General features: G+C 36.0%; 1 protein-coding gene across 1 annotated transcript in view; it reads right to left on the bottom strand.

Annotated features, from left to right (window-relative positions):
* Dnajc15 (DnaJ heat shock protein family (Hsp40) member C15) overlaps positions 1-14,155 on the bottom strand; it is a 62,137-nt gene that overhangs the window by 33,694 nt on the left and 14,288 nt on the right. Inside the window, exon 2 of the mRNA XM_077795204.1 lies at positions 890-941. Within this exon, the coding sequence (XP_077651330.1) occupies positions 890-941 (52 nt within the window). The remainder of the gene's footprint in view (positions 1-889; positions 942-14,155) is intronic.

Here is a 14,155-nt window from a genome sequence, read left to right as displayed (position 1 = left end):
AAGAGTATAGACCCATCTGCAAGAAAAAGTGAGCATGGGAATATAAAGGAATTCCCTATCACTGAGATCCTTAGATTGCACTGAGACAGGAATTCAGGGCACAGAGAACAAGAACACTGAGGCATAAAGGAAATGCCTATGAGCCACTGGAATATAAAACAAACAACTAGCAAGTAAGGGAATGTGCATCCTTGCCTGCAGCTTGGAAGCTTGGCTGATGAAAAAGCAACAAAACTGCAAGATACCTAAAAAGGGCACTGGAAAGAACCAAGAAGCAGGCTTAAAACATGCAAGGGCACTTTAGAGCACAAAAATGTAATTCTGTCCTGACTCTACCTTAGTCTAGCCCCCTAGCTACTCTATAAATATTAGAACCCTAGAGCAAGATTTGACTCACTATCTCACTCTAAAATTTGACTACACTCCCTCTTTGTTTTTGCTTTCCAATAAAGCTCTCCCTTCTTGTTCTACAAGCTGACTCTTCCTTAAATTCTTTTCTGCAATGGAGTAAAAAATGTGGAAGGTTTGAGGTCTCCTCTGCATCTGGAGAAATCTCGGACTCCATACAGTGATAGCATCATATCAAAGATTTCTTGTTATTATACACTATAGCTCAATTTAAAGAAAAAAAAAAGCCAAGAACACCAGCTATTACTAGGACTAGCATTCGTAGCACATACATCATCAATTTTCTTCACTACAGTTTACCTAGATTTTGTTTTACTGACTAATGTTTAGCAACTATAGATGGTGAAAAGAATGAGAATGTATAATGTTTGAAGACCAAAAATGTCAGAATACAAAGGTCCTACTCATCAATCAAAGTAGCAGCTAATTGAAAATCCTATTCCTACAACAAATATTGACATATATTCTTCATTTATCTTACCTGCAAATGCAAGAGCTGCAACACCCAGTCCTACAGCTATCAAACTTCTTGCCTGTGGAGGAAGAAATATGATAACTTGTAGAATTACATACTGTGAGAAACACACTCACCTGTCTATTGCCAAGGAATGAACTGAGAAGGTACAGAGAAAGTGAGGCTTTCGTGACAGTCTTGCAAGATCAGGTGTCTGGTGCTCAAGCACACCCAGAGCAGTTATAATTAGCACTATTCCCTCCAGGGCAAGATCCCTCCTCTGGTTCCTCATTGGTTGAGTACTAGGGGGTACACAATCTTCCCAAAAGTCACTTAGGTTTTACTGTTGTTTAAAGAAATATGCCTTTAGTTGTTTCCCTCTCCTTTTATATTCTTGTGGCACAAAAGTCTTCTGGGATTGAGTGCCTTCTGGCAGATAGGCAGTTGATCAGGTTGTCCCTTCCCTCTCGCCTCCAGTTTGTTAAGGAGCTGTGAATTTTTCACACTCCAGTGTTACCTACTTTAATTTTCCACTCTGCTCTCCCTTCCTGCTTCTTCTTTTTCTTCTTTTTTTTACATTCCAATTTCACATTTAAGGCTAAATAATGAATTCTGAAAATGGTCAATTAGACTTTCTGTCACCATACTAAGTTTTAAAAGAAAATCAATCATCTTAAATAATGAGGATAATTACATTAAATACTAGATTTTCTTCACACTCTACTGTGAAGAACAGAACTTAAAATCTACAGTGTCTAAGGAATTATATCTGCTGCTTGCTTTATCATCTAAATTTTGGTGAACTAAAATAATTCTATACTTTAATTTTCATATATTTGAATTCATTCTAACCAAGAGCTTTTACATTACCAACAGACTATTCGTAATAGTGGGTTTAATACATATATACATATATACATATACATATATATATATATATATATATATATATATATATATATACCTTCTGTAAGGACAAAAAGTGCATATTTCCTACTCAATATTTTATATTTGCAATGCTCAAATGCATTTGCTGTTTTTAGAGTTTTAATAAAACCTTTAGTGCATCTTTGGGAAAGAAGTTGAACTTCAAAAATTAGTAAAAATCTTAATTTAATTTAAAAATTAGTTAGGGGGGTTGGGGTTGTGGCTCAGCGGTAGAGTGCTCGCCTAGCACATGTGAGGCCCTGTGTTCAATCCTCAGCACCATGTAAAAATACATTAATAATTTTAAAAAATAGTTTTCTACTTTTCTGGACCGGTAAAATTTTTAAACAATAAGAACCAGGTTCAGAATGTTACAATCTAAAATATCATAAGCTAATTCTGATTTAAAAACCTTCAGTCACAACATGTGGCAGAAATAAATTGTTGACCTCAATATCCATTCATAAAACCAAGAATTTCTATTTTTAGTTGGACATGTATTTCAAGCCTCCCTTGGCAGTCTGATGCCTATGGTAACTAAGTGTTGGTCTGTAGTACCTAAGCAAAGCTATGTGTACAACTGTTAGGAAGTCCTAGGAGAGGGAGGGAGAAAATGTCTTTGCTGAATGGAACACACACATTTTACCTGGAGCAGCCTTCTGGACAGAGAAGGAAAAACAATGAGAGGAAAAGAGACTATTTCCTACCCCATCACAGAGTTGTCTTAGCACCCCTGGACTGCCTCTATTTACATGAGATAAAATAAAAGCTTTATCTTCCTGAACTACCATATTTTCAGTACTTAGGTACTTGGAGCCAAAGCAAATTCTGACTGATACAGAATTAAGAAAGTGAAATCACAGCAACGTTTTTTTTCTAATTTGTGGTGAGACAAATTTCATAAGCTTCAACAAAGATTCTTTTAAAAACTTGAATAATCTCACTAGAGAACAGAATGGATATACTTCACACTGGTGCAGACATTGTTAAGAAGGAGGCTGAGACTCTAGATGTCAAAACCTAAAAGCCCTCCAGCCCTCAGTCTTCGAGTTCTGTAATGAAATACACATCAGTTTTAGGAAATCAAAGCCCAGACGTTCCAGGGATGACTCTATAATGAGAAACATCAGGTCAGAGAGGGCAGCTGCATAAATGTGCTCTAACTTTAATATCCAATAATTGTCTCTGAGAAATCTAGAGCTCTTGGTAGGCAGATGAAGGCTCTAAAAGTGCCTGGTCCTTTGGCAGTTGCCTTTTGTAAGGTTACATCCATCCCATCCCCTGCCTTTAACTAGGCAATCTAAATTCTAAGGTGAAGCCATACTTAAATGATTAGGATATTAACTAGTAAATAATCTCTCTCCAGATTCATAGTGTTATGTAGTAACTAGCAATGAGCAGTGAAATGTATGGCAAAGCCACTTACTGTAGGGTCTTCTTTAAACTCAATGTGGATGAAAAAGCAAAGGGTAGTAGTTAATTTGTAGAAAACAAACAGAAGCAAAGGAGCTAATGGAAAATATGTCAAAAGGAAAGAATTAATGAGACTAACTCTTAACAGAGTCCATTGAGGTTAGTGTGAAGTTACGAATTATGGCTGTGTGTGTCTCCATTTGTCTGGGAAGGAAGATTCTTTTAGTAGCACAGGGACACAAGATAACTTCTGACTGGCTATTGACCCCAATGCCCACATTAACACAGGATTGTCTTATAGACGAAGCCACCCCTAAATAGAATGGCTACCATGACAATTCCTGAGAGGAAGGTCAAAAACTCCACTGCCCACATGAAGGAGGAGTTAACAACTGACTGGCAAAGAGTACAGAAGGTGGTCCCAGTTCTCTTGGTAAACATCAATCAGTCATGAATTTGAAGACATCTTTGTCTCCTTTGTCATTCTCTGCTTGGAAACTGCCTACTCTCTCTCTTGAGAATGCTCTCTGCTTAAGCCTCACTTTGTTTTTACTTTACTTTCACTTAAGATCTCTTGCATAGCTTTTGGTGTCTGACTTTAAAATTTCTTTCATCAGAACACAAGAACCAAGGTTTAGAATTTCAGGTCCCAGCTTTCCTGTGACAATAAAACCTAGAACATTTGGTGACCTTGAGATAATATTAGATGGTGTAAGGCCCCTCCTTATACTTAGGTCCTGTGCACCAATTAACACAAAGCATATAAACTGCTGTGTGGTTTACCTTACAGAAAAAGAATGTCTGTCTAAAGAACTAGAGCATTCACTTAGCATGCTAGAGGCACTGGGTTCAGTTACCAGTGCCACCAAAAACCAAAACAAAACAAACTAGCCCCAGATCAACTGATCTCACAGAATGACAGAGGTCATTTACAACTCAGAACAATGGGCACATATCCAAATATACATACAGAATTCCTCCAAATTAAAAAGACAGACAACACACAAGAAATGTGGACAAAAGACTAAGCCAAGGATTTCATTTTTTAAAAAAATGTCTAGGGGCTAGACATCTAGCTCAGTGTTGGAGCTTGCCTAGCACACCTGAGGCTCATAAGAAAAGGTGTTCAGCTTCAAAAGCAACTAGAGAATACTAGCAACAACAATAAAAATGATATAAAAATATAAATATTAGGATGTAAACATCTGTGCTCTATGTAGAACTTATTTTTGTCCATTGATTCATACCAAGCACCTAGCAATGGTAATTATACCACCTAAGGCTATTGTAAAGATAAAATGTAAGAATACACACAATGGGCTTAACACATGTAGCCTGCACATGTTAGCAGATGTCAGCTGTTTTTAACATTATCAGTAAAAATGAACTAAGGGACACATGAAGTAAGGCACCGAAGATAGCAGGAAACAGTTTTATTTAGATACAGCCAGGTTCAGAGGGCACAGCTTTTGCTATAATCAATCAATCCCCTGAACCTCAAGTTCAGGTAATTTCAGAATTTTACACCCAACATGTAAGGGGAAGGGCGCAGAAGTTCACATAAAAACAGCTTTTTCTTTCACTATTCTGGGCAAGTTAACCCTTCAAGGTCAACACCTGAGAAGGGAAGAGCTTCTTCTCCCCTTTCTTCCCTCCCCCTGCCAGGTGTGACCATGGAGCCCAATTGGTAACTTCTCTTATCTTAGAAATGTAGACATCTCCATGAAGTTCCAGCTCAAGACCAGAGGCCTTGTTTACACATTTTTACAAACTACTATACTGGATAAATATTTGTGAAAAACTAGTAAGGGGGTGTCCAGCACCTGGAGTGCTGATTTCTTCCTGGCCAGTGGCCAAGTAAGATAGGGCAACACGAAAATTGGAAGTTTATCTACACTGAACTCTTCTGTAGAGACTCTTTTGCTGACAGTTCTAAAATCAGCCACGGTGAAGATGTTTGGAGAAGTCCAATTAAGATTTTCTGTGGAGAAAGGGGGTGCCACTACAGTACTTTTGAACATAAGGGGTATAACAAGTACAACAATGTTCTATAATACTTAAATTTGAGTACAAGAAGATTCAGAGATTTTTTTTAATTAACTGACTTGATTTGTGACAAAAGTAGCATTGCAAGCCAGAAACAAAGTATCTTTTTTTCCCTTAATAAATAATATTTGGTCAGTTGACTATCAAAATGGAAAATATTAATATTAACCTTTCTCACAATATACAAAAGTCAATCTCAGGTAACTGTACCTCAAAATGTAGATGATAAAATAACAAAACTTCTAGAAGATACCAAAGAAGACTATTTTCATGACTTAAGTGTAAATGTTTTTTTCTTTTTATCCCAATTTTTTATTAATGCAACATAATTACACATAATAATGGGATTCATTGTTACATATGCATGCATGCACATGATGTAACAACATCATTTGGTCAATGTCATTTCCCAATATTTCCTCTTTCCTCTCCTTATAATCAAAAGCTTAGTCCTTGGTCCCTGATGCCAATCTAATAATGAGGAAACAGTTTTAAGAAAAAGGAAAAATAAGTTTTATTGCTTTGCTAGCAAAGGAGAAACAAGAGACTCCAGTCCTAGAAGCCGTGATTCTGCCCACGGGTAGAACAGAGGGTTTTTAGGGGTTTTTTTGTTTGTTTGTTTTGGTACCAGGGATTGAACTCAGGGTGTACTTTTTATTTAGAGATAGGGTCGCACTGACTTGCTTATTAGCACCTTGCCATTGCTGAGGCTGGTTTTGAACTCATGATCCTCCTGCTTCAGCCTCCAGAGCCACTGGGATTACAGGAGAGCATGACACAGGGTGGGTTTTTGGTTTTTTAAAGAGGTAATTCAATTCAAGTGACAATTTGGGAGATTTCTGATACTCTTGTTAACATCTCTGAAGTCTAATTACTTCATTCCTGTGGTAGCTACGTTCTCAAGGACAGATAACTTGTCCTAGGATGAGGAAGAAAGGTAATCAATCCTATTTCCCCTGAGATTAAGGAGGGGGAGAGATCAGGGAGAAGGGAGAGAAAAATAGAAAACAAACATGTCCTTTTAAAAAATAAGTTGTAGTGGCAGAGGATCCAGGGCTAAATTCAAAGCATAAAGTACACCACTGACTTCTGCCAACAGTGTACAACTGTTCCTTCCTTTTCCCCATATACTCTACAACATTTATTATTGTTGTTTGTATTCTTGATGGCTGCCATTCTAACTGGAATGAAATAAAATCTCAGCATAGATTGATTTGCATTTCCCTAAATGCTAAAGATGTTAAACACTTTTTCTTTTATTTTTGCCTTTCACATTTCTTCCTTTGAGAAGTGCCTGTTGAGTTAATTTGCCCATTTATTCATTGGGATATTTGTTTGGTAGTAAGATTTTTTTAGATCTTTATATATTTATTCTGGATATTACTATTGTATCAAAAGAGTAACTAGCCAAGGTTTTCTATATAGATTGTCTATAGGTTCTCAGAGGCAGGTTGTTTGAGGCAGGCTCTAGAAAATGAATTTTCCTAAGCTAAATACCCCAACTTCTCACATTCTGAAAAATGCATATTATTAAAATGTAAAATCTTGAAAAAGTTGAGTTATTCTTACTTCAAATTTTATAGAATAATTAATATTGTACCATTTTATTAATTCAACTATTCAAATATTCAAAATGTGAGACAAATAATTGTCTGTACAATTTCAGAGATTTTGATTTGAAGGATTAGAGGTATTTGTATTTTAAAAAATTAAACCATTATGCATTTGCTCATTTTCATTTTATTCTAACAATATGTAAAGCTAAGTTATATTTAACAATAAAAATTCAACTTAATTCAAGTAAGTTTTGAGCACTCTGTTGATAAACTCCTATTTAATCCCCCCAGGTCCACTCACCATCCTCTGCTTAGCTTTGTACTTCTCTTTGCTCTTATCTCTAAAGACTATTATCTAGTACTTACTTGCCCTCTAGCTTCTAACTGTTTCACCAGCAGGAGAAACAAAGGAGAGAGAAATAACCACACAAGGTAGTCAAAGTGTTTTTTCCCCTGCTTTTGTTTCCTCTTTGGCCATAGTTCCCATTGAGTAACCCCTCCACACCTACAATTCTTAATGAGTTCTAGGACACAAGTCCTATCCTTATCCCTTCAACTGATGGATAACTGTTCCAAACCCTTGCTTCTCCTTAGGTGATACATTATTCTTTATTGGGTACCTTCAACCATGCCCACACGGCTGCAAATAGTTCCTCCATTAAACTATCTTCAAAGAGCCATCCATCCATTATTGCAAGGACCTTCACATATAAATGTTATTACCTGCCAGTTACTATATTATATATCAAAGATGTTGCATGGAAAAAGGCAAACTTGGCCCTAGGGCCTGCATCAAATGAGTCCTATGAGGGTCCTTAAACATCCAATGTTTATGCTATTATCTCTCACAGATCTTTATTCTTATCCTTACTATAATACTTATAATATTTTATCTTCTTAGAATAAAATGTAATTTTGTATTTATTATACTAAATTATAGTTAGATGTGTTCTGTCTCCTTTAGCATTTCTAGGTATTAAGTCTTAAAAATCCAGTGAAATATATGGACCATTTTCCCAGGAACATACACACACCAAAAGTCTTTTGATATGTAATTTGAGGGCATTCATGGGTTTGCCTGAAGTCCTTCAATCCTCAAGCCCCAACATAAGAACTTCTGGCAGACTAGGAAAAAAAGACTCACTAAAGTCAAGGAGGTTGTCTCCTTTATCTTTGAGTTCCTATAAGCAAGCACATCAGCAGAACTGCTATATTTCATTTCCATTCATTCAACAATACAGTAAGAAAAAATAAGTTGATTAAAAATTAATAAAAGGTAACCTCTAACCTCTATTTCTAAAGACTAATTTTAGAGAAAAAAAACACACAAAAGGCATTGTAACCTTTAAAAATAACAACAAAACAAAAGCAAACTGGAGCGGGTGTTGGGGAAATAGCTGGGGCAGAGCACTTGCCTAGCAACCTATGGGTTCAATCCTTAGTACCACATAAAAATAAACAAATAAAATAAAGGCATGCTGTCCATCTACAACTAAGAAAAATTTTTGTTTTCTAAAAACAAATTAGGTAAATCACTGGAGTAAATAAGGATGTTCAATGAATAAATAAACAAAACTATAAAATCCAACCTTACTTATCCACACTAAAAGCACAAAGTATAGATTAGCTATGCAAAAATTCACTTTATTACAACTAAAATTCCTCATTGGAAGAGAGTTGAATTTAAAATTATCTCTTGAAATGTATTTTAATTAATTTACATTAGAACAGTTTGTATTTTTAAGCATAAACAATTGATAGCAAACAAACAAAAATATATTTAGAAGTTGAAGTTAACATAAAATTTAAAAAAATCACATAACCTACAACTAATTTTGTACTCTGAAATAAGAATAAAAGTCCTTTTTGTCAAGTTTTATATTGAAATATTAAGATGTTAGATTATTAACAAGTTAAAACTTTAATTGGTCTAGAATAATTTGTTTCTTAGCAAAAAATATTTGTTACCTAATTTTTTTTCATTCTCTAAAAAGCCATTGGCATTTCTTTTTAGACACAAAACTGTGAGCTGAAAAACAATAACAGTTCCTTCCAAACCTCCACATAAGTGAATGATCCAGACAGGGAAAAGAAGCATTCTAATTTCAACTGTAGAAAATAGATAGTACAAGAGAAGGAGAGTAATTTGAAATCTGAGCAAGTAGCTCATGCAGAATCATACTTTATTTTGCCTTATTTAAAAAAAAATAAAATCTAAAATATAATGGGGTTTTTTTTTGAACACTCATGGTTCATTTGGCATAAACATCAGAGAATTCTATGAACATGTTCCCTGTTTGACTACTATTGGAAAAAAAATTCACATGTTCTTTATCACTATGCTATTTTTTTTTTTAATTTAAACTTTAGTATTGGTCCTCAGGCTAAGAAGATCTATTTTGTTTCTTTGATATACCCAACACATTCTCTGATCCAGTTGCAGGCATGAAGATGTACTTCAATTTTTATTTTAAATGTTTTTTAAACAATGATGCTTTAAAACTAAATTGCCAGTAACAGAATGAGAAAAATGACATTGAAAAGACAATATAAAAGCAAAATGGTGAAGCAGGCATAGTGTTAGTACCACAAATACAGTCATTTTCTAACAACGAGGCAATAAACAGGTTAAGTGTCTAAAATTGCTCACGCGATTAGATACACATCATAGTTCATTTGAGAATTCAACAGAATGGAGAAAAGTTGCTGTTTGTTTGACTCAGGAAAATTAGAATATGTGCTGAAAATATAAAAAAAAAATCAGGTAGTGTGATTTATAAAGAAAGGATGCCACATGAGGTTTTTGTTGTTGTTCCTGTTGATTTTTTATACTGGGATTCAATCTAGATGCATTCAACACTGAGCTACATCCCCAGCACTTTTAATGCTTTGAGACAAGGCCTTGCTAAATTGCTGAGACTGGTCTCAAACTTGAACTTCTCTTCCCTCAGCCTCCCTAGTCCCTGGGTTTACAGATGGACCTCTTGGCAAGGATTCTTTTTAATCCCCCCTTTAATATGCACAAAGCTAGTAATGCTTTAGTCCTTCAACTATATGTAATAACATAGTATCACAATTTGGATAAGTTATTAAACATGTTTATTTTGGTTCACAGTTCTGGCCCAAGAGCCAAGAGCCACATCTGATGATGACCTTCTTGCTTGCAGAACCGTGATGTGCACCAGAGTATCAAAAGGCAAGGGACAGGAGGTGAGTTTGTGAGTGTGTTGTGTGTGTGTGTGTGTGTGTGTGTGTGTGTGTCCTGGTCTCTTCATCTTCTTATAAAGCTACCAGTGTTCAAATCTGGGGCTCCACCCTGATGACTTGATCTAATCCTAACCACCTCCCAAAGACTCTACACTTACATGCCATAGTCAAATCTTTACCTTCTTAATACCTCACATTGGGGATTAAACTTCAATATGAGTTTTGGGGGAAGGGGACAACCCACATTCAAACCACAGTAGGCAAATCTTAATTAAGAACATTTTCTCTGAAGATTGATGTATATGGTTCAAAAAACTAACAAACATTTTCTAGGCCTGCAGAAGATCTACATAAATTCTAAAGCTGGGGACCTAGTTCAGTAGTAGAGTACCTGGATAGCATGTTTGAGGGCCTGGGTTTGAGCCTCAAAACCACAACTATTACACAAAATTAGGTTAGCACCTCTTCCACTAGTAGCACAAGCGGATCTTTCTATAAACATGAGGTCATATTACTTGAAAAATAAATCATACAAATTTCCATAAAAAAATTTATTTTATGGGCTGGGGATGTGGCTCAAGTGGTAGCTTGCTTGCCTAGCATGCGTGAGGCAAGGGGTTTGATTCTCAGCACCACATAAAAATAAAGATATTGTGTCCATCTAAAACCAAAAAAATAAATATTTTAAAAAATTATTTTATGACTCATGAAGACTTGTGTTTGGAAAGTGGTCTACATAAGAAAAACAAACCTAATCTTCTGCTTAAGCCAAATTTAGAAGTTCAGCTTTTAACAATATTCTCAGGACCACCATGGAAAAAAAAATCCTGTTTGTTCAAAAGCAATGTTATGTGATATTGGTCAACTGTATTTCAGTTTTTAAAATTCATGCCTTTAAATTATATTGGCCAAAAAGCAGAGTTTTCACCATATTTCCTCTAACCACACACAGTGCAGGAACATTTTGGGTTTTAAAATTTCCAGGCATATATAAAACAGCACTGCAGAAACCAAGAGATGCTAAATTCCCAATGAAATTATTGATTGGTTTAAAAATGGTGGGAGAGCAGTCATAGAGAATTCATTTCCTAGACTGCTAAGCATGGCTAGTTAAAAGTCTTATATCCACACTAAAGAATATCATTACACAATGATGGTTTTGGAGGTTTGCTAGTCTTTCAATACTGCTCAGTGTCGTCGTCTTCATTCTTAATTAGTACTCTTTCCATTCCTTATGGATCTTTTAATTCTAAACTTTTATATTTTTCATAAGCCTTCATGTTTTTCATCCATGTAGCAAGCATGAATCTCCGCCCCTCAATTTTCCACCACCTTACCTTTGAATGGGGGTGTGGGTGGCAGGATGGGAAAGAGAGGTATGCTAATGGGAAGTCCACAAGGCCTCACTCAAAGTTGATCAGGCTTGGGCTTGAATTTTAACTCAACATTTATCAGTTGATGACCCTAAGCTATTCTGTCTGGACCCATTTCCTCATCTGTGAAATAAGGGTATGAATAACTGTATCATAAAATACTCAAAATGATTTGACACAAGGTTATGAAAAATGACATGACGCTGTGTGAATGTGGCAGATACTCCATTAGGTCTTTCTTTACTCTCACATCTTTATTCTTACTCTTTCTGTTCCTCTGTTCCACTCCTAGAAATTCTCATTAGGTTTTCTCAGTGAAGTTTTCCCTGCTCAACTCTTCACCTAAGCAAAATTCTTCAGTGCCTCCTTATACTCAGCAGATCTCTCTACTAGAATACATGCATAGCAGCTTGCCTGTCTATTTTGAATCTCTTTCAGCAAGTGAGTTCTGGGATTTCCAAAATGCTTGCATGTCATATGTTTTCAAAAGGTTTATATAATGGATGAAAATAATCTTAAGCAGCCTCCTGACCATCCAGATGTCCTTTTAGTTTGTATTATCTGTGCATTTAAGATAAAACAATTTTATGGGTGACTTAAATTGTATTTTGAAGTGGGAACATACAATGAACAATATTTGTGTTATAGTTTGGATATGAAGTGTCCCCCAAAAACTCATGTGTGAGACAATGCAAGAAGGTTCACAGGAGAAATTATTGGATTGTGAGAGTCTTAATTCAATCAGTGAATTAATCTTCTGGCAGGGAATAACTGAGTGGTAACTGAAGTGGTAGAGTGTGGCTGGAGGAAGTGGGAATTGGGGGTCTGCCTTTGGGGTATATATTTGTATCTGACAAGTGGAGACTCTCTCTGCTTCTTGATCACCATATGAGCTGCTTCCCTCTGCCACACTCTTCCTCCATGATATCTTCCCTCACCTTGAGCCTTGAGGAATGGAACGTGCTGTCTATGGATTGAGACCTCTGAAACTGTGAGCCTTCAAATAAAATTTCCTCCCCTAGAACTGTTCTGGTTAGATCTTTAAGTCAAAGCAGTGAAAAAGCTAAAACAATTAGTCAATATATCCTGGACTGGGTGAATATATCCAAATGTTTCATGGAAGACAAAGAAAATGAAGTTAAAGGCTTTATGTCAATTTTCTTACAAAAGTGAAATGAACATAATCTACAGATCATTCAGAAAAACAGAAAGGAATAACATTAAAAGGACTCTCAGTTTTTGATTAAAAATAGTAACCATTCAAAGGTCACCTCCCATCTCTGACTGATTATTTATTAGTTCATTAAAGAACTACTCAGCAAGTGTTTATCATGTACCCGTCATGATTCTAAGTCCTAGGGATCTATCAGACAAAATCCTTGTCCTAGGAAAGCTACATTTTAGCATGAGAGACAGATAATAAACAATAGAAACGAGGAAAAGAATATTTACATAATAATATGTGCCATAAGTTAAGATAATGCAGGTAAAGCAGTGGGTGTGTGTTTGTATACTGAAAGTGACAAATTTAGGTAGAATGACTAGGAAAAGCTAGAATGAAAAGTGAATATTTCCTCCCCATCTGGTACTGGGAATTGAACCCAGGAGCAATCTATCACTGAGCTACTCTTCAGCACTTTTTATTTTTTGTTTTGAGATAGGGTCTCACTAAATTGCCAAGGCTGGTCTTAAACTTGAGATCCTCCTGCCTCAGCCTCCCAAGCACCTGGAATTACAGGTACATACCTGTATATCTGACAAAAGTGAATTTTGAAAAATAAACAAGAAAGAAGCCATGCCAACATCTGAAGAAAGATCACTGTAGGCAAAGGGAATAAATTTGAAGAGGAGAGGGTGATGCCTCTAATGATTGCCAGTGTGCGGAGAGAAAAAGTTAGAGGGAAAGAGGAACAGAGAATGAGGTCAGAGAAGTCACATGGGAGTAGATCATGTGAGGCCTTACCAGTCAACATAAGGACTTCAGTTTTTCTCTGAGAGAAGATATCATTGTTTGGAGCAGAGATCTGAGATGATCTTACTTAGATTCTAAGAATCACTCTAGTTGTCTGTTGAGAAAAAATTGCTCTGGGTCAAAAGCGGAGACATGGAGATGAATTGGATGTCTATAAAAATAATCAAAGAAAAAGGTACTGGTAACTTAGACCAGAGTGATTAGTGATGGAAATGAAAGTGGTGGGATTCTGGTGATGTGTATTGTGAAGGTACAAAAACAGGATTTTCTGAGACTGGATGTGGTGTATGAAGAGAATAGTGTAGGATGTCAAGATTACTGTCTTGAACAACTGGCAGAAGGAAATTGCCTTTTGCTGCCAGTAAAGACTAAATGGGCTCAGGTGGAAGAAGCTCTATTTTGGACATATTTTTCTAAAAACAGGTCATGATAAATATGATAAAGCCTAAACAAAGCAGTATGGGAATTCATAACACCTGCAATGGGGGATGTCTCATCCACTAATGGAAAAGAAGAATGTGCAGAATATCTCAAAAATATTCTTTCTTTGTTATTTTGCAGTGACTCAATTCTCAAGGGTTAATCACAAGCAAATCACTTTCTGCTGAACTCAGTGTTTTATGTTGTCTTATTATTTGGTTCAATTTCCACAAAGAAAGCTCTTTGAATTTAAACAACAGTAAGTAGAAGGGAGAAAAAAAGGGAACAAAAAATACTACTAGCAAAGCAGAATTTGAGAAAGATATGCATTATACATATCGATCAAAACAAGGAGGGGAAGAGGGCTGGGGTTGCAGCT

Source organism: Urocitellus parryii, chromosome 2, assembly GCF_045843805.1.
Source record: "Urocitellus parryii isolate mUroPar1 chromosome 2, mUroPar1.hap1, whole genome shotgun sequence".
Classification (NCBI taxonomy): domain Eukaryota; kingdom Metazoa; phylum Chordata; class Mammalia; order Rodentia; family Sciuridae; genus Urocitellus; species Urocitellus parryii.
Note: the sequence above shows the minus strand (reverse complement) of the source record. Positions and strands in the feature narration are given on the sequence as shown.